At 33.7% G+C, this 20,807-nt stretch overlaps 1 protein-coding gene across 1 annotated transcript in view; it reads left to right on the top strand.

Annotated features, from left to right (window-relative positions):
• HEPACAM2 (HEPACAM family member 2) overlaps window positions 1-20,807 on the top strand; it is a 38,048-nt gene that overhangs the window by 14,495 nt on the left and 2,746 nt on the right. Inside the window, exons 4-9 of the mRNA XM_026706231.2 lie at window positions 3,330-3,623; window positions 17,228-17,353; window positions 17,441-17,462; window positions 17,592-17,629; window positions 18,607-18,680; window positions 19,592-19,716. Of these exons, the coding sequence (XP_026562016.1) occupies window positions 3,330-3,623; window positions 17,228-17,353; window positions 17,441-17,462; window positions 17,592-17,629; window positions 18,607-18,680; window positions 19,592-19,711 (674 nt within the window). The 3' untranslated portion in view covers window positions 19,712-19,716. The remainder of the gene's footprint in view (window positions 1-3,329; window positions 3,624-17,227; window positions 17,354-17,440; window positions 17,463-17,591; window positions 17,630-18,606; window positions 18,681-19,591; window positions 19,717-20,807) is intronic.

Raw genomic sequence — 20,807 nt, 5'->3', positions numbered from 1 at the left:
TTTGTATATAATATTGCAGTTGTATGTTCATTTGTTTGGTGTTCCCCCATCTCATCTAGAGGTGACTAGGTAGCTTACAAACATTAGGGTACGGGATATTCTGTGGATTGATTCCTTGTTCATATTTAAACAAATATTACAGTCTTGTTTCTTTTTACCAAAGATGATTTGCATGAAACTTTAAGAACTTGTAAGACATCATGCCCCCTCACCCAAAAAACAGAGAAGCCCAATATCCACCATGACTTTTTCCATCAAATATTGCTTTCAAGTTACATAATTAAAATACACTTGTAAGTGGTATTTTAAAATTCTGTTTATTGGCTGTCAATTTTATCAATAACAACCAAGTAATAGCTCTACAAGCTACAAAGACCATATGCCATTGCTGCCTGGGGAATTAGGGTAATAGTAAAGGTCACTCATGATAAATACCATCTGTTCAAAAACAAGATGGATTACAGTTTCCTGGTGACAGATACATTTGCTTATGTTCCAGTGAGAAGTACATTGTTGCTAAGAAGTTATGATTTATTGTTTTACAAGTCATTTAGTAAATAGATTTTACTGTGGCAAAAGGTCTCCTTTGCTCAGAATATCGAAAAAAAGGTACTGGCCTACTAGAGATCTTTAGTTACAAATAGTCTTAAAACCTCAATGTATTTTATTTAAACATGTAAAATATTAATTTTACTTTATTAATAAAAGAATTTTCCATGAGGACCATTCACATACCATTAAATCCTAGTGACTTCCAGCTTCTAGGGAGCATCACAGAAATACAAGGCTTGCCATCATGCAGCATTTCTGCTGCCACAGGTATAAAAAATAGTGGATGATTCCAGAAGACAAAAGTCACTAGTGGAAATCCTGCCACAGTTCATTTTTTATTTGTATAAAAATAAAAATGGTGAAACAAGTTTATTAAACACCTGATTTATATTGAAATACATCAGTGCAGAACAAAATGAGTAATAGTTGTCATCTTTTCAATTGTATTTTTTCTTCCACTATCCCATTTGTACACAATTGTATTTATGGTAATCACCACCACCAAAAGCTCTTCAATGCACTCAGGAAAGGGGCATGGAGAATTAAGTATACATGTTTGAGCAAGTTACTAGCTACTTTTATAGGCAGAATAGATAGTGATTCTATATTGCCCCAGTATCAGATCTAGAAAATGACATCCTTGGGGAGACATCAAGGCTCCAGTTCCTTAACAGAACCCACAACTCATAGAGGGTTCTAATATTTTGGGTCAGTACTCCAATCTAATTATTTTGAGTTGGCAATACATGTAGTAACAAGTAAATGGATTTAATAACAATTTTATTTTAAACTACGGTGGTATCCCTGACCAAGGACTATCAGGGAGCATTATGGGAATTTACATTTGATTAAACTCACCCAATCTGCATAATTGGATCACTATCAGCACAAAATCCTAGTTTGTGCCAATTAGAGCAGCCAACCATGGGAGGTTTTACAGAGCTTCGGATTCTTTAGGCAGAAATATGATAAATTATCTAGTGCATTAAATTCCCACACAGTTCAGTTGATCCCATATTCAAGAATAAATTTCCCAAAATTATAGGAGTGACCAATATCAAAATACTACATAGAATGTTTTAATGGAACACTTATTATTTCAAGTCTTATCTAGAAATGTAAAGACAGTCCAAAATACATCCATGAAAGCCTGTGAACATGGGCATCGTTATGTGAGCCACAGATACTGTCTTATCAAGCTTTGTTTTATTGGTGTAGAATTACACCCTTTATCACAATGTGAAACTGCAGCGATGGAAACCATAAAGTCCCAATACTTCATAAGAGAATAAATATCCTTTTGTTATGACAGATGTTAGATATAAAGTGGCCAAAGATAATCCTAAGAAAAGGAAGCAGAAAGGTCGGCAGTAGCAATCAGGAAAGGGTATAATTTTGTTTTGTTACTATATTCCTATTGCAAACTGGTCAATCAAAGCTAATTCACATCAAAAGCAATGAGCAAACTGCACTATACTTCATGTTCCTTAGCAGTGCCAGAGAGTCATAATAAAGAACAGAAATTGGAAAAATACAAAAAGTGAGAAAACGAGAAGTAATGTTTTTTTAACAGCACACAACATGGTAGAACAAATCCTACTCCACTACTTCCTTCAAGCTGTTCCTGAGGCAATATCATTTATTGCATGCTATTCTCAAACTAATGATTTTCAATATGTATTTATAGCACTTCCTCCATATTTGTACCAGCATTTATAAGTCTCGTAGCTTCCTGATTTTGCTAGTTCTGCATGTCCCTAGTTCTCTGCTAAGCAATGACATGGTTTGTTTAATTTTATGTTAGCACAGTGTATAAAATCAAATTTTGCAGTTTATAAATTGGAATTTAGTATAAATCTAAAGAATTGTATTTTTAGTAAACTTGATTTTTAAAAAGTGAAGTGTGTAGTGTGGACCCAGTCTATGCCTCCCTAAGAAAACCTTAGTTAAAATGAACTCTGGTTTACCACAAAATGGAAATAATGCAACTTTAGTCAACCATTCTCTGGTTTCCTGAGCATATGTAATCTCATACATATGCATGCTTGTATTAGGTAAGGGTTCTCATAAACATTAAATTACACTTGCTTGTAGTTTTGTGAGTCCAAACTGTGATTTGTAAACTTACCCATCTGGCACCTTCTTTATATGCTGGAAGTAGTACTCCTCAAATACTTTGTTAAACAGACTTCCTGAGAATTCTAGAAATTGTGATAGAGGGAGAATATCACATTGAGGAAAGCTTGTGTCAAAGTGCTATATGAAATCCAAACAACCTGAACAAACCATGTTTAGGCAAATCATGGCTTTTCCTATTCAATATGCCCAAGCATAGCCTTCTCTCAAAGTTCTCAGTGATCAGGTGAAGAATACTTTTTAGGAACCTTAGACAGAGGTGTACACAGTATTATCAACAAATGAAGGCTTATATCAACAACAACCATAGGTTTCTAGGTCTAGTGGCTAAAACTGACATTAATCAAACAGCAAAGGAAAGATGCTCCTTGAAAGTGAATTGCAAGATAAAACATTGTGTATGCCTTTTCTTTCTATATTTCAATAGTGTTCTGAATCTGAATGTGTGCATTCCTTCATCCAAGAGTCCCAGTTTTTTTAATGGACAAAAAAAGACAGGCAGAGGTTTTCTTTGCAGGAGGCTGGGGATCTTTATCAAGCAGTTAGTGGGAGTATGTTGCAATGGATTAAGCAGAATATATGCATGTCCCATCTGTTGAATCTATTTTCTTTCTCTCTGTGTCACTGTGATGTTTACCAAGATGGACCCTATGGACTTACCATAAATACTGCTAAAGGCCAGAAAGTAGGAAAAGTGTTTACACTTGATAAAGGTGATGCTGTTCAGCTGTACTGCTCAGCAGATTCCAATCCACCAAACATTTATTCATGGATCCTGAAAGCAAACAACTCCATATATCCAGTACAATATGGAAGATTTCTGGAAATTGCATCTGAGAAGGTGACACAGAAAACAGAATATATATGCATTGCTTACAACAACATGACTGAAACCCACGTTGAAACCCACACTCTGGTGATAGTAATACCAAAAGGTAAGAATGAATGAATGAATGAATGAATGAATGAATGAATGAATGGTATGCAGTAGATATAAAGCGCAGAGAATATCAATTTGGAAAATGAAATGAATTGCATCTGCAAAGAAACGTCCTGATCTTAGATCATCCCACAGGATACATATTGTTATATGTGGAGTGTTCAAATTCTGTTTTCAGTGCATATGTAAAAGTTACTGTCATTTAAGACATTTCTTACTCTTGTATGTGTTAAGACATTTTCTTAGGAATGAACAGTAAACAGAGGTTAACAAACATATTTCTTGCATGTCCCACATCTTAATATTATTATTTTTATGTTATAGTATGTTTGCATATTCCCCTTTAGCATCACACTGTATAATGTAATTATTTGATGATGTTTGCGCCAGCATATCAAGATTTAGGATTTATCCATTTGTATTTCATAAGTTCAAAATGGATCAGCAATGATAAAACAATTGTATATTGCTTTATGATACATTATTATATAGAGTAATTCAAATCCTGCAAATCTCCATTCTTCAATATCTGCAGCTGTCAGTCTCAGTGTTGCCAATAATTAAAAATGGTCATTTCTAAATAATCAGAGATTCCCTACCCTTCATCTCTAAGCTTATCTAAAGGCAATGGCATCTAAAAGAAAGAAATAGTCTAGGTCCCTCCCGAAAAAGCATTTGATTTCATTTTAAATCATATTTATGAAATACAATTGATATGATTGTTTCTACTATTTATTAAAATGATTGCAATTTTGTGACACTTTTAAAAAATATCTAATGGCCCCATCCAAGGTTTTGGAAATAGATACCTAGGGCATCTACAGATTGTATTGTCTCCCCCCCCCCCAGAACAACACACACATATACACACACACAATTAAATAGACAGAACATACAGCCTTCCTTTTCCTTCTCTCAGTCTGTTCAGTTAATACACCAGTAAACTTTGGTAGAATTATGATAGAGGTTCAACATCTTATCCCCCCTACTGTGGCATAAACACACCCTGTTAACTATTTTTTAAGGGGAAGGTCCTTATGTTCATCTGATCTCATACCATCGCAGAAGCAACTTTTAGTCTGTCTTTAGTCCTTTTGATAGTAAAATTCCAATCCTGAAGTTATTCTGTTAATTAGCATGATGCCTTACAACACATTTCCCAAGCTTATTTATGTCCTGCATCACAAAGCTCTGTGCCATTTGTGAATAGCAGCTGCCTATTACACTAAAGTGTAATAGTGCATGAAAATTTTATTCAAACAAGTTAAAGGAATAACAGAATTGTACAGCGAAACCAATATCACATTGAAGAAGTATATACAGACACAGACAGACAGACAGACAGACAGACAGACAGACAAATTGGTATCTCAGAGTAAAAATGAAGTGACCAAAAATAAGCTTGGCATTGATAGAACATTTAGCATTTTTAATCATGAGTCTTTATCATTAGGCAGACTGACTTGTCAGAAAAGGAAGCATATTGTTAGTTATTACACATGGGATATTATTTGGCTATGTGATTGGAGATAGAGGAACCAGTATTTTCTGTGGTATGAAAAACCCAGGAAAAAGATGGAACCTGGATTTAACTGGCAAGCAAGCCTTGGGTGGTGCTTGGGTGGTCTTTTTTGGTGCTCTTATTCTTTCTTGCAAGAAAACAACCAAGTTCAGAAAGCATCAAGGACCTCTCATTTCAGCCCTGCGATACAAATATTGTCCCTTATTCGTAAGCAAGGTCTTCTTATAAGAAAAGCTGACTGTATTAAAGACTATGAACAGCTGACATAGCTTTGTTTTTGTTGACATCAACTTTATTTTTTAAAAAACAAGGATTATGTAACTTGAGGAAAACTGAACCACACATCATTCTTAATCTAATGTCAAAGATCTTTTGCATGACAGTTCAAATTTCTAGCAATAGTGAATTATTCCTTTTTTTTTCCTCATCAGTATAAAGGGAAAATGTGACCAAAATGGATTTTAGAAAAAGCAAACAAAAAAAAACAACAACCACCCAACCCACCCTAAATATTTCAGTTTAAAATCCCCTTTTCCCTTAGAAAATACTCTTCTATTTTAAGTGAAATTGATCTATTCTGGTCAAAGTTTTACCCTAAAAAAAAACCCTGAAATAGTGACAATGTGATTCTTCTAACTGATGACCTTTAAATGTTTACAAATTATGGTTAACCACATTATTGATTTTTCTGTTGTCAATATTGGCAAACTTCTAAAAAGTCGTTTATTTTGCATTGTGAAACCTGAGGTGCCAGAAACAGATCAGTTATAAATAATTGGCATTTTGTAGTATCGAGGATACTTCAACAGTAATTTGTGCATCTATGCAGAAAATACCTAGACTATATCTTTTTAAAGTAATTTTATTAAACATTATAAAAAGAAAGATAAAAAATTCAAACTAGCATAAAGCAAGGAAGGAAAAAAAAAACAAAGCAAAGCTAAGAAGTGCAAGAAAGAAAGAAAAGGTCAAAGAAAAATAGAAAACGAAAAGAGATACAAAGAAATGACTTCCAATCTTCGCTTTCTCATCATGCTTCTTTCTATAATTTATCCTGCCTAGTCACCAAAATCATTAATCAAATGTTCACTTTTCTGTTTTATGCAATTCATCTGTTAGGGGCTTCTGGTCAGTAATAAATGTAGATACTGTAAAATTATCTGAATCAGTGTATATAGGAATCAGTTATAGACTTGATTAGGTATTGCAGAGAGGGAGGGAGGGAGGAGGAGAGAAAGATTGAGACTGAGACTGAGACTGGAGATGATATAAGAGAAACAGTACTGGTAATTGGGCTAGAAAGGAAACCAGTTGAGGTAGAGGTAGTCTTTTACATATGACCACACTTGGAATTGCAACTTCCATTGCAGTACAGTTGTTAACTAAATTAGACCCAAGTTTAACAATCTTCTAGCCATGGTCATTAACTGAATTTGGCTTTTATTGGCTGTTCTTGTTTGAAGCTTTTTGGGAAGGTCGCAAATGGTGATTAGAACATTGCAATCATTTTAAATACATGCTTGTTGCCAAATGACCAAATTTTGATTATGTGGTTGCAAAGATGCGCAATGATCATAAGTGTGAGGACCAATCATAAGTCACTTTTTCCAGCACTGTTGTAACTTTGAATCGTGGTTAAAGGAATGTATGTAAATCAAGGATTACCTGTGGTACCTAAGGCACTGAGCTACAAATTGGGAGACGGTGAATTCTAGTCCTGCCCTAGGCATCACGTTAGCTGGGAGACCTTGGACCAGTTGCTTTCTATCAGCTTTAGGAAGAAGGCAGGGTTAGGACATTTCTTAAATCTTTCCAAGAAAATTGCAATATTTGTCCTGGCAGTCATCAGAAATCCACACTGACCCAAAAGCATACATATACAAACTGGGCTATATTAGGAAAACATATTGAATCATTAATCCTGTTTATACACTCAAAGGAACAAATTATGCCCCTATTCTTTCATATCTGTTATCCCTCAAATTTAAATGCTCTTAACAGGAATTGAGAGGAATACAGAAGGTGCTGTTATAAACTGCTCCATTTTTCTGTATACTGTATATAGCCAGTTTGGTCTAGTGGTTAAGGCACTGGGCTAGAAAGCAAGAAACCATGAGTTCAAGTCCAACCTTTGCCATGAAAACCAGCTGGGTGACCTTGGATGAATCAGTTTTAACCTAACTCGCCTCACTGGGTTATCTTGTAGAGAAAAGAAGAAGATAGTAAAGGGGAATCTGCTATTATCTCATATTTTGAACTCTTGAATAGATTCAGGTGTTCAAAAATAGAAAATACAGGTATATAATGGGGTAACAGTTTTGGAAGGGATCTTTGCTCAAGCAGGAAACCCTATACCATTTCAGTCAAATGATTGTGCAAGCTCTTCTTAAAACTTCCAGTGTTGCAGCATTCACAACTTCTGGAGGCAGTTTGTGCCACTGATAAATTGTTCTAACTATCAGGAAATGTCTCCTTATTTCTAGGTTGCTTCTGTCCTTGATTAGTTTCCATCCAATGTTTCTTGTCTTGCCTTCTGGTGTTTTGGAGAATAGGAGTCCCTTAGATATTGGTACACTGCTATCATGTCACCCCTAGTCCTTCTTTTAATTAAACTAGATATCCAATCCTGTAACTGTTCATATGCTTTAGTGTCCAATCCCCTTATCATTTTTGTTGCTCTTTTCTGCACTCTTTCTAGCATCTCAACATCTTTTTTATACCAAAACTAGTTTTAGTATTCCAAGTGTGTTTATATAAAGGCATTATAAAGTGATATTAACATTTTGTGTGATCTTGATTCTATCTCTCTGGCTTTTTTGGCACTTGCAACACACTGCTGGCTCATATTTAAGTGTCATATCTTGTTGTTCGGTCCAGGACAGCTGTTTCCTCCTCATAGATTCATAAAGTGGAAAGGGCCTGTTTAGCCCATTAACTCCAACCCCTTGCCCAATGCAGGTACTATTATTAAAAAAAAATAACCCTTCAGCAGAAGATTATCTAGCCTTTGAACAAAATCAGTGAAGGAAAGCCCATCATCTCTCCAATCTCACTGTCAAATTCCTTCACACTGATAGAATTTTAAAAAATAATTTATGCTTGGAATCTGTTCTCCAAAGTGATCCCTCACTTTCAGGGATTTGTATTCTCATGAGATCATTTTCCCATAGCTTCTTTTTACTGTGCGTTCCTTGTTTTAACTGCTCTGAATTTAAAACATCCCTTTTTGGCATTTATTGAACTAACTTCAGTTTAGTATGTCTTCTAATCAAAAGCTCCAATTTAATATGATTACTTATAGCAATAACACTTAGAATTATATACCACTTTATAGTGCTTTACAGCCCTCTCTAAGTGGTTTACAAAGTCAGCATATTGCCCTCAACAATTTGGGTCCTCATTTTACCCATCTCAGAAGGATAGAAGGCTGAGTCCCTTCTATTTAGTTTTTCTAGTTCCACTTCCTTGACCAAAACTTCCTAACCAGTTAATAACAAAGTCAGTCAAACCTAGCTGATTCTTCGTTGCATTCTTCCTCCTCTATTCAAAAAAGAAGTCAGTAACATCAGTCAGGAATTTCTACTTGGTGTTGCTTAAGAGGGGCTTCACTCCATAGGGCATTCTCCTCTTTTTCTTTGATCCATGTTTTTTTTATATATATAAATTTTATTGAATTTACAATTAAAAAATAACATAACAACATTACATATGCAACAGAGAGAGAGAAAAGAAGAAAGAAAGAAGAGAAAGAGAGAGGAAAAAAAATGTCGGTCTTGCGACCGAAAAAGGAGAAAAAGAAGTATAAAAGAGAGAAAAAAAACAAAGAGACGGAAGAAAAAGAAAATACGTTAAAACCAGACAGATATTCTTTTTGACAGTCTGCAAGATCCAATTCTCCTACCTTACTTTAAATATACACATCTTATCACTATTTATGCTTAAATTACCCATTATTCATTGAACAGTTTATCTCTGATATAACCAATTATACCACGCATTCCAATTATTATCAAATGCTGAAGACTCTTTATTTTTAAGAGCTATGGTTAAATTGTCCATTTCTGTGCAGTCACATATTTTCTGAATGACCAATTGATCTGTAGGTAAACAGGATGATTTCCAGCACTGGGCAAATGCTAATCTGGCCGCAGTTAGAATATGAATTATTATATATTTCGTCTTTTTAGGAAAATGTTTATCAGAGATCCCTAGTAGGAAGAACTCTGGTTTGTATTCGATTTGTTCTTTGGTTATCTCCTCCAGCCATTTTCTAATTTTTTGCCAGTATTTCTGGGCTTCTTTACAGGTCCACCACATATGAAAATAGGTTCCCTCTATGTTTTTACATTTCCAACATTTTGGGCTAGAGTTTGGGTTCATTTTCGCTAACCTCGAAGGGGGTAAGTGCCATCTATATAACATTTTATACATATTTTCTTTGTACGCCGCAGATTTCGTAATCTTAATGATTCTATTCCAGATCTTTTCCCATTCTGTTAATGTAATGCTTCTTCCAATATTCCTACTCCACATTATCATGTTCCCTTTCACTATCTCTTGCTCTAATTCTACCTCCAATAAATATTTATAAAATTTAGAGATATTCTTTTATTTGATCCTAATAAGATTTTATCTAAGTGTTGTAATTTGCTATAGATTCTAAACTCTTTGATATCTTGTTTGTATCTACTATGGATTTGTATATATAACCACTGATCAATTTTAAATCCCTGTTCCTGTAAGTCCTGTCGAGTTCTTAATTTTCCTAAAGGGTCTAATAAATCTTTATATTTAATCGTTTTTGTTATATCCAAATTGTTGGGATGAACCATTGCCTCCATTGTTGAAAGCCAAATCGGAATTTTTAAATAATGTTTTTTACATATTTTTTTTTCCAATTAGTTAATAGTGAATCTCTAATAAGATGTCTATGAAAGTACGCCTGTTTAGTTTTCCCCACATCCCATAGAAATGCGTGCCATCCTCTCTGAAGGTCGTGCCCTTCCAAGACTAGAGTTCTTTTGTTCCGTAAATTGACCCAGTCTTTTAACCATAATAAGTTGGCTGCCCAATAATATAATTCCCAGTTTGGAAGCGCTAGCCCACCTCTACTTTTTGCATCTTGTAAGGCCTTAATACTGATTCTAGCTTTTTTCCCTTGCCAAATAAATTTAAGAGTTACCTTATTTCTATCATCAAAAAAATTTTTTGGTAATTTTATTGGGATTGTCTGGAATAAGTAAAGGAGTTTTGGTAAGATGTTCATTTTGATTGTGGCAATCCTGCCCAGTAGAGAAAGCTGCAACTTATTCCAAGATTCTAGATCTTTCTTAATTTGCTGTAACAGTTTATCATAATTATTCTCTTTGAGTGATTTACTATGTGGTGTTAACCATATGCCTAAATATTTGACCTTTTTGTTGCCTGTATCCCCATGGTTTTTCTAATTCTTTCCTCTGGTTCTCTGTTAGATTTTTAGTCAGTAATTTCGTCTTATTTCTGTTAATCTTTAATCCTGCTACTGAGCCATATTGTTCTAGTTCTTTTATTAGATTATGTCCTTTTTCCATGGGATCCTCTAGGAAGAAAACCATATCGTCTGCAAACGCCTGTAATTTATATTCCTCTGCTTTGACCCTAACTCCTTGGATTTCAGAATTTTGTCTTATCCACGTTAACAATGATTCTAAAGCAAATATAAATAAGAGGGGTGAGAGAGGGCAACCCTGTCTAACGCCCTTTTCAATGCTTAGTGGGCCTGTTTGTTCACCATTAATTAGTATATTGGCTTGTTGGGTATTGTAAATTGTTGTGATAATATTCTCAAATTTAGTGCCCAGATTCATGTTATAGATTTTTGTATTAAAAGTGCCAATGTAAGTTATCGAATGCTTTCTCCGCATCTAGAAACATGAGTGTAAATTGTTTCTCTGGATGAGCTTCATAATATTCTAAGACGTCAATAACGGTTCTTAAATTGTTTTTAATTTGGCGGAATGGAAGGAAACCATTTGGTCTTCATGAATGTATAAATTTAAAACTTGTTTTACTCTATTCGCTATAATTGAGGTAAATAATTTATAATCGGCGTTTAAAATGAGATTGGTCTATAATTGTTGATATATCTGGGATCCACATCCTCCTTCGGAATTAACGCAATCAACGCCTCCTCCATGAGTCTGGCATTTTGGCAGCCAAAAGTACTTCGTTAAACACTTCCAGCATCAGAGGCCCTACTAAATCTATTGTGGCTTTATACAATTCTACTGGAATCCCATCTGGACCAGGGGATTTATTATTACATTGATTTTCCATTGCAGATTTTAACTCAGACCATGTAATATCCTTATTTAGTAATTCTTTGTCTCCTTCCCCTATTATTTTATCATTCGTATTCTCCAGATAAGTTCTTATTTTATCCTCATTGATTTCTTCTTTTTTATATAATCTTTGAAAATAGTTTAATATAATATCCTTTTCTTCTCAATCTCATGTTGTGGGATGCCTTTCTCGTCTATTAATTGGTATATCAATCTCTTTTCTTTTTCTTTTTTAAGTTTATAAGATAGCCATCTTCCTGGTTTATTGGCGTGTTCAAAATAATTTTGTTTGGACCTTCTCAAGCTAACTTCTATTTTATCTTGTTCAATTAAATTCAGCTTATGTTTGGCTAGTATTAACTGATTTTGTAGTCCTTGGATCTTAGGGGTTTTTTGTAATTGTATTTCTAAGTCTTGGATTTGTTGTTGTAACACGTTTTGTTGGGCATAGATTCTCTTATTTCTCATAGCATTATAGGAAATTGTTGTGCCTCTTATAATTGCTTTCATAGTATCCCAAATGTTCTGTTTTGAAGTTGTTTCATTATTATTATCTTTTAGAAAATAGTTTAGCTCCTCTTTCAGTTTATTAATATACTCTTCTTCGTTTACAATTTGGTTGTTTAGTGTCCATCTTTTTTTTATTCGTCTCCTATCTCTCCAAATTAGCTGTATTGGGTTATGATCAGCCCATTCATTCGGTAGGATTTTGATTTCTTTTATTTCATTAGCCAAGTCCAAATCCATCCAAGCCATATCTATTCTTGTCCAAGTCTTATGTGGGTTAGAATAGTATGTAAATTGTTTTCCTTCAAGATTCCGTTCCCTCCATAGATCTTTTAAATTTAGCTCTCTCAACATTTCCTTACATGCCGCAGAAAGTTCCCTTTTCCCCTTCTTGTTTTCCCCATATTACTATGGTCTTTCTGGTAGTCTGCAATGGAGTTAAAATCGCCAATCAAGCAAATGTTTCTTTTTCAAAGCCTACTATTTTTGGTGAAGGTGTTTAAAAATTTCCCTGGTCATCATTTGGGGCATAGATTGCTACAAGTAAAAATGTGATGTGGTTTATCCAAACTTGTATAACCAGAGTTCTTCCTTGGGATCCGACCAGATTAATTCTGCCTTTACATCTTGTTTTACATAAATTGCAATTCCCTTTTTCTTGTGTTTGTCGAATCGGTGCTGTAAAAAGTTTACCTAATTTTGGACAAATTAGATGTCTTTCGTCATTTTTCGAAATATGTGTCTCTTGAAGACATATTATATCTGCGTTATGTTGAATAAGTTTTGAGAATATCCTTTTTCTTTTTGATAATGAATTTAATCCGTTTATATTGATGGAGAGCAACTTCTTCCCCTCCACCATTTATCTACTTCTGCTTAGATTTTTGCCTAGTAATGATTCGGTTCTCTTGTTGTTGTTGTTGTGGGATTTGCTCTTCTCTCCCATGTTGTGGATTATCACTTCCTGAAATTGGAGAAAGTCGTTCCTTTTGGGTTCTGTGATAATATCGGACCTCCTGTGGTCTTGTTTTAGGTTCTTCTTTGGTGGGTTGACTATTCTTATCTGTGAGCTGTTGATGAAAAACTTGGGCCTGTTCTATCGATTCTATTTTGATTTTCCTCTCTTTCCATGTAATTAACATCCCTTCCGGGATTAACCATTTAAAATGGATTCCTTCTTTATTTAAATCATTAGCTAAAAATTTATAATCTTGTCTTATCATCCTCACTCTCTTTGGAATTTGTTTTAAAATCCTAATTTCTCTGCCTTTATATGATATTGTTTCCTCCTCTTTTTCAATATCTACATAGAACTGCTGAGTGAGGTTATCCTCCGGTTTGGGGTTCAGTATGATCACTATCTTGTCCCTTTGAAAACAACTATCTCTGACTCCTTGCTCCTTCTCAGTACCAGATAAAAAGTGAACTGAGCATCACTTCTCTCTCTGAAGCTTCCCCTCTCCAGACTGACACCTATTTATAAAGAGTAAGGGATCAGTACATTTTTTCCTGCATGCCATAAAGCAGGATGGGAAGTATTATAAAAAAAATGTGTCAAGAGATATGAATTAAACACTTGCCTGGTGACACCTGAAGTGATAAATTATTATATTTATTTCAAATAGATTAATTGTTTTTGCTAATCTGGCACCTCTACTAAATGTTTTTCCTCTCAATCCTATTCAATTAGTGTGAAAATAATATCTCTGAACAAATTGCATATTCACTTTGGAAGCTTCTGTAGAATTGTGAGAAGTTTCTAAACTTGATTAGCAGAACCAAAACTGGAGGCACTGGACTTTATCTCTCCAGCACACAGATGCCTTATCAGTGAAATAAGCAAATTTGTGAAACCATGGCTACATCTTATCTCTTTCATATTTACATTTACTAAATTAGGGGATTAAATATATTTAACTAAAGATAGGCATTTTAGGAGATGAATATAATTTATCCTGGCACCAGGCAAATTGTTCACCATGAAAGAAAATATGTACACAAGAGGCACCATAAATTAACTCTTGGAAGTAAAAACACACACAAAAATCAGTTGCTCTATTATGAATGCACTTTCACCATGTTGTTTTACCAGATATATCTATTCTTCTCCAGGAAAACCAGATCATCAGCAAGACAGCAGAATATGATTACTCAGCTGCTACAACAGCTATGTTTTCCTTCCTTCTTTAAGCAATGTTTTTTATATTAATTTTTTTTAATGCTATTCAGACCTTAAACTAAATCTACCAGGCTCATGTGCACAACCATAGTTTATTTAATAAACCATAAGTGGCAAGGTTCACAACATGATGCTAAGCTATGATTCATAAATCACAATAGTAATGAATACTGGATTAGAAAATCTGATTTGGAAATTCCTTTCAGCCATGAAACCTTGATTATTTTAAGGCATCTTAATTTAACGAACATACCTCATTCATGCTAAAACTAAGCTTTACTTAAATGTGACTTATTAACAAACTGAATGCATTGATGTATTCCACTAAACAATGAACCACAAGAGGCACTTTGCACAAAATATAGCCAAAACCCAGCTGCAGTTCTCCTGCATAAATAAAGTAGAAGAAGTTGAAGAACTATAAATATTTCATTGGTTTCTTTGAAAGATATAAGCCACAGTTAATAAATAAAGCCAAATTTTTGTAATTAGTAAATTATACTTAATGTGCTATGTGAACCAGCAACAGAACCAAATCAAGTATAATGCAATTCATTGACTCATCCCTAGTGATGTGTTAAACTGTATCCAGTTTTATATGGATACAACTATTGCATCTAATGATACATTTACAACAAATGGGACATTTAAAAATGCTTTTGGGTCCAGCAAACGGAGCTGTTGCTGGAACTAAAGTACATTATAACCTCTGATGAATTCTATTTTGCTCTCCCACACTTGAATTAAAATTCTTATCAGGATAGTCTAAAGTTTAAAATCCTTCCTATTTACTGCCATTTATCTCCAGTGATCAGTGAAGAAGTTGCAATTACTTTACAATTATTGAAACATTTATTTTGGGAATAAACTACTGTGGTTTTTTGTTTTTATTTTATTTTGTTCCTTCAAATGCACAGCAATAGAAATACATAGTTTCATATCTCATGCCCTTAACATTGCTAAGGAAATAATATCTGGGCTGCAATAATCTCAACTATTATTGGTAGAAATCTCTGACTTCTCTGAATTTCGATTTCCTTTTTGATGCAGGAACCATTTTTTTTCCTTCTGGCTCCTTTTTCCTGTTGTTCTATTTTTGTTGTATTTTTCTGTTTGCCTCTAAAGTCTAAAGAGGGTAAAAAAAGACATCCTGCAAGAGGAGATGGCAGCAGTAAACTGACAAGGCAGTATGCATTCTGGATGTAACTTATATATTAGGTTTGGTTTATGATGCTGTATGGAGCTGGCCAGAATGGCTTAAGGAACAAACCTAGTTATCTTGTCAGGAATAAAAGCAGCAAATTTTATAAACAATGTCACAACATGGTGAATAAGTTCTTCAGCAACCTAATATACTCATACATTAATAGTGTGAACCTTAACTCCTCTCTGTCTGCTATTACAGTTTTCCTAAATAGTAGTCTACTTCAATATTTCTTAACCTTAGCAACTTTAAGATGTATGGACTTCAATTCCATAAATCTCCAGCCAATCAGGGATTTTTGTACTGACTTGAGATCAAACATTTCATATTAGGGAGACATATACCTTATCAGAGAAAAAGCAAACCATATTATGATGCAATCAGATTAAGTGTGAAGCCTACTGAGTGATCAGACTTGTGTATTAAGTCCAATGGAGGTCTTTTTCCATTTTTTATGTGTAATGCTTTCTCCATCTTAAATTATTTTCTTTTTTTTTAAAAAATCAAGTTTTTATTTTATAACATGTAAAAATTCCAATTTCAGTTAAACAGTATGTTGTCTGGGTACAAAGAGTTTTAGGAAATAATAATCAAAATGTTTTCAACAATATTCATTATATTAATATTGATTATAATAGTGTTAGTAATAATAGCACTATTATTTGCTTAACCAATTCTACAACCTTCCTTATGCCACTGATCCTTTCCATATATTTCCCTGTTTCTAGCTCCTGTTTTTATCAGCTAACCATTGATAAAATAGGTCCCATCAGAAAGTATTCAGTTCTTTCTTTTGCTTGATTATAAGTGTTAGCCTATCCACTTCTGCACATTCTAATATTTTTTTAATCACATTTTTGTCTGCTGGGATCTCTTCACTCTTTCATTGTTGTGCAAATATAATTCTGGCTAGAGTCAATACATGTAAAATCAAATATGCATTCCCTTTATTATATTTATCCAGTAAAATGCCCAGCAAAAATGTCTCTGACTTCAAGTCAATATGCTGTTTTATCATTTTTTCCAGCCATGTATGTATTTTTGTCTCAATATTTTTTCACTTTTTGGCATGTCCACTATATATGATAGTAGGAATTGGGTGTTTATCCCATAGTTTCATCAAATTATTTTCTTCATAGTCAAACTATGGCTGCCTATTTAGGCTACAGCTAATTTTTTAATAATGTTCCAGTGCTTGTTTTTCATTCCTATAGATTTTAAAAGAGATTTTTTTTTAATGTTCTCCAAGCTGTTAGAAGTAGGGATGAAGTGTGAGCATCCCCTAATGGCCACCTGCGAGTACAACAAATGCTGTTAAGAAATGATTCAATAAATTACCCTTACCACTTTTATTTGCAAAAATGAGAACAGAGAATTTTCTGAAAATAACAATTTCAAATACTTAAGCTGGGTAAATGAAGTGGTTTTCCTGTTCAAGGAGAAGGAGCAATTAGATATTTCTTTGCATGTATGTTCTTTGTCACCTCAGCGAAAGGGTAGAGCAGAATATATCTTTTTTTGAAACCCAGAGATAAGTATCATTTAAGGCAATATTTAATGTAAGCAATTCTTATGACAGATGGCTACAGAAAGAATTAATATGACTTTGGATTCCCATTGTTGGAGAATAACTGCCTTCAACAGTTGACATTGTCTATTTATATTAAGAATGATAGAACATGTAATCCAGCAATATCTGAATGTCTAACATAGGGGGAAAGATGCCGTGTGTGTGTGTGTGTGTGTGTGTGTGTGTGTGTGTGTGTCTAATTTAAAGAAATTTTATGTGAATTTTAAACTATATGCCTAACTAGGATTATTTCAAAATTAAAAATCAAAGATTAATTTCTGTACTTCTCTGTTATAGGACTGGATCAGGTAGCTCAGAAAGAGAACTATTTCTCCCCTCTGGCAATAATAACTGGACTTTCATTATTTTTGGTAGTATCAATATGTATTTTTGCATTATGGAAACGATTTCAGCCACATAAAGGTATGTTAAATAAAGACCTATTATCTTCAAAGTTTCTATAAATTGTACTTTTTAAAAACAATTTTTATTTTCTTTCTTTTTTTGCAGTAATACAGCAGAAATTGAACAGGTAGAAAACTAAATTTTTTTTTTTATATGAAATCTACATAAAATTTTACTTTTTAAAAATTGATACTTCTCCTGTATATTGATACTACATGAAATTTAAAATATTTCCATTTTTTAGAAAAGCCCCCAGGTTTAAAGCACGATACCAAAGAGGACAAACTATATCAGGTAATACAAGCAATAAAATTTATTTATTTATTTATCAAGCAATTATAAGATAACAGGTATAAGTATAAACATAGTTATGAATACATGAAATAGATACATCTAAGAAAAATAAAAAAACCAATAGGACAGGGACGGTAGGCACGTTGGTGCACTTATGCGCTTATATGTCATATAAAATGGAGACATATCGATATCTATCTATCTATCTATCTATCTATCTATCTATCTATCTATATGTACAGGTAGACAGATAGACAGACAACAGACAGATGGATAGAATGGGCTGTTGATCACTTTACAATATAAGGCTAGGGATGCCAGCTTGGTGACAAAATTTTCTTATCTTTATACTTTGGGGAGGAGGGCAGATTAATATACTTAGGAACAAAGGTCTGGGGTATAACTCTTCATATTTTTTAAATTAAAAACACCTTTTTGAACCAGAGATATGCTTGGAATTATGGAGACTAGTGTTTTATTTTGCAGCATACATGATTCCCGTTTTTTAAATTAATATGTAAAAAGTCAGATAGACGAGTCAGGCAACTTGGAGGATAACAAGGAAAGTAAATACAGGGATATGGACACACACATATGAATACACATGCACAATTTCTTACAGATATGGGGACAAAATTTGTGATGGTCAGGCATTACTTTTTCTTTTGAAATCTGAAAATATGAAGTTTCTATGTATGTCATTTACTTTGGAACAAAATGATGTTTGTGGACAAGGATGAATTTTCTTTACTTTTATATATTTACTCTGTGGGGAAAGTATGAACTTCTTTTCTGAACTTCTGTTTTCTTACAATGTTTTGCTTGGAACATCTTGAACAGCCATTATGGTCTGTTACCTCTATTCTCTTACTCAAATGTTCCAGCAATCAACTTTTTCTTAATATTTTATTTCATCAACCTGAAGTGTAATATAGTACAACTCATCATAATTCATGTTTAAACACCTATATTTTAAGGACATGAAAATGCAGAGGACGATTTTGGAGCATACGAATTTATTGACTATCCAGTTCCTGCAGGAATCCCACAGGTAAGTGTTTGTATAATGAAATAGACATATTTGAAGAATCAGTACTGTCTGTAAAACAGGATTATAAAATAATTTAGATTTCCCAAACTAGAATTCTTATAAATGTTTTGAAAGCTTAAATTTATTTTCGACTTGTATATTCTTTCCCCTGCAAGATCACAGGAGTTAAAGCGTTCTCAAACTTGTGATGATGTTGAAAGTGTACTACTTATGACTGGTCCTTAAAAGTTCCAACTGTTTCAGCATTCTCATGTTACGTGATTGCAATCCAAATGCTCAGCAATCTGCCCAGATTTCTGACTGTCACAGTTCCAGCTGGTGAAATGATTGTGATTTACAACCTTCCCTGTCAGTTTCCAACAAGCAGAGTCAATATGGAACCAGCAGGAAATTGGAAACTGGTCATGTGAGGTCTTTGCTTAATTTTGGTATCTAGGGACTGCTGGAACTGTCATCACTAGTGGGGTGGTCATATGACATTATACTTTATAATTGCAGTTTTTAATTCCATTTCCAATTACCATTGTTAAATGAGGACTATCTGTAATTTCTATGTTTCCCAATTTATCTTTATATCAACAAACTTATGTATTTTAGGCTGGAAAAGGGACTGACCTAAAACATCTCATTGAGATTCATGGAGTGTAAGAAGTAGTCTCCTTTGCCCTGATCCATCACTTTTACCACTTTCCACTTTTACCACTTTCCACATTACTTTATTTATTTTGTGGATGTTTGTATAGCTTTAATGTTTTTTTAATTGTTTTATCATTTTATTATTATAAGCTACCCAGAATTATTTGATTGAGTTGGGCGATTCTACAAATGGGATGGATGGATGGATGGGTGGGTGGGCTTCTTCTGTGATGTTGCTTATTTATTTAAATAAAATTGTAATCTGCTTCTTTCAGACACCAAGACGGCATGTTACTGGCTCTAATGTTACTAACCTTGATGTTGGGCAAAGACAGAATATTAATTTTACAGTTTATGATGTTGTGCAACATGTTCCTGAACAAAATGAAGAATAACAAAAGTAAATTCATAGTGCTAATATGTTAAGAAAAGTATTTGTTTTGGCCCTACACAGCTTCCAACAGTGATATCTTATCTTTTTTTTTATCAAATCCATCAACCTTGTTGTTGATAGCCCTCATCTCTTACATTCACCTTTTCCTATATGAAAGACATGATAATATTTTTTAAATATCATAAGGACTGCCACAAAGTGAATGCTTATTCTGTTAACAGAGGAGAATGATTAAATGTAGTGGGTTTAAGTTATAAGAGGATAGTGTTCAGCTGAATAATTTATAACGACAACATTGTCTGAGAGTATTGCTAATTATGTAGAACTAGGAATTAACTTTCCCATCTTGAAAATGTTTTAATTCTATATTGTCTATGTCAAACAGGGAATGAATTAAATAGCCTTCAAGTTCTCTTCCCCCCCCCCCCAAATACTCCCCTTCTCCCCAAAGTTCTTTGAGATTTATAATATAATTTCTATGCATGTTTCCTAATTACACTGAATTGATTGAAATTTGCTGCCAAGTTCAATTATATTGGGGAAGGGAGTAAACCATGGAATTTTTTTTTTTGTTATCAAACAACTCTGGTAGACACCGCATATTTCTATACATAGCCCTGGAATAAAATAATTCTGACCTCAAAAAGTCAAGCTATATTTTTAAATCACCTAAACATGTTTTGTTCTCATGATGACAACTTAAGCTGCATGTTTGTTAAACATGGTTTATGGCTTAGTATTATGTTTGAGGCCACTCCATCTCATTCAATCTATGATTTAGATTATAACATATAAACATACATATTTTATATCAAACTCTAATATTGATTCTAATCAAAACCAAAGTAAAACATATAAGCCAGAAGCCTGATTATCACAAAAATATTTGGTAATACTGCTATTCAGGAAGGGTATTGTCTGAGATGGTATGAGGTTATAGAACAGCAGATGAAGTACATGGATCCCTCAAATTTAATATAAAATGTGCATTTTCATACAAGATTATAGAAGATTTCAGAGTAAAATTGTCCCAAATCGCTCTGTGTATTATGTGATTGTGCAGAAATACACTGTCCTTGGAACAACTTCAGACTTGT

The sequence above is a fragment of the Pseudonaja textilis genome, chromosome Z (genome assembly GCF_049901715.1).
Source record: "Pseudonaja textilis isolate UNSWEBS1 chromosome Z, rPseTex1.2, whole genome shotgun sequence".
In the NCBI taxonomy this organism is placed as follows: Eukaryota; Metazoa; Chordata; class Lepidosauria; order Squamata; family Elapidae; genus Pseudonaja; species Pseudonaja textilis.
Note: the sequence above shows the minus strand (reverse complement) of the source record. Positions and strands in the feature narration are given on the sequence as shown.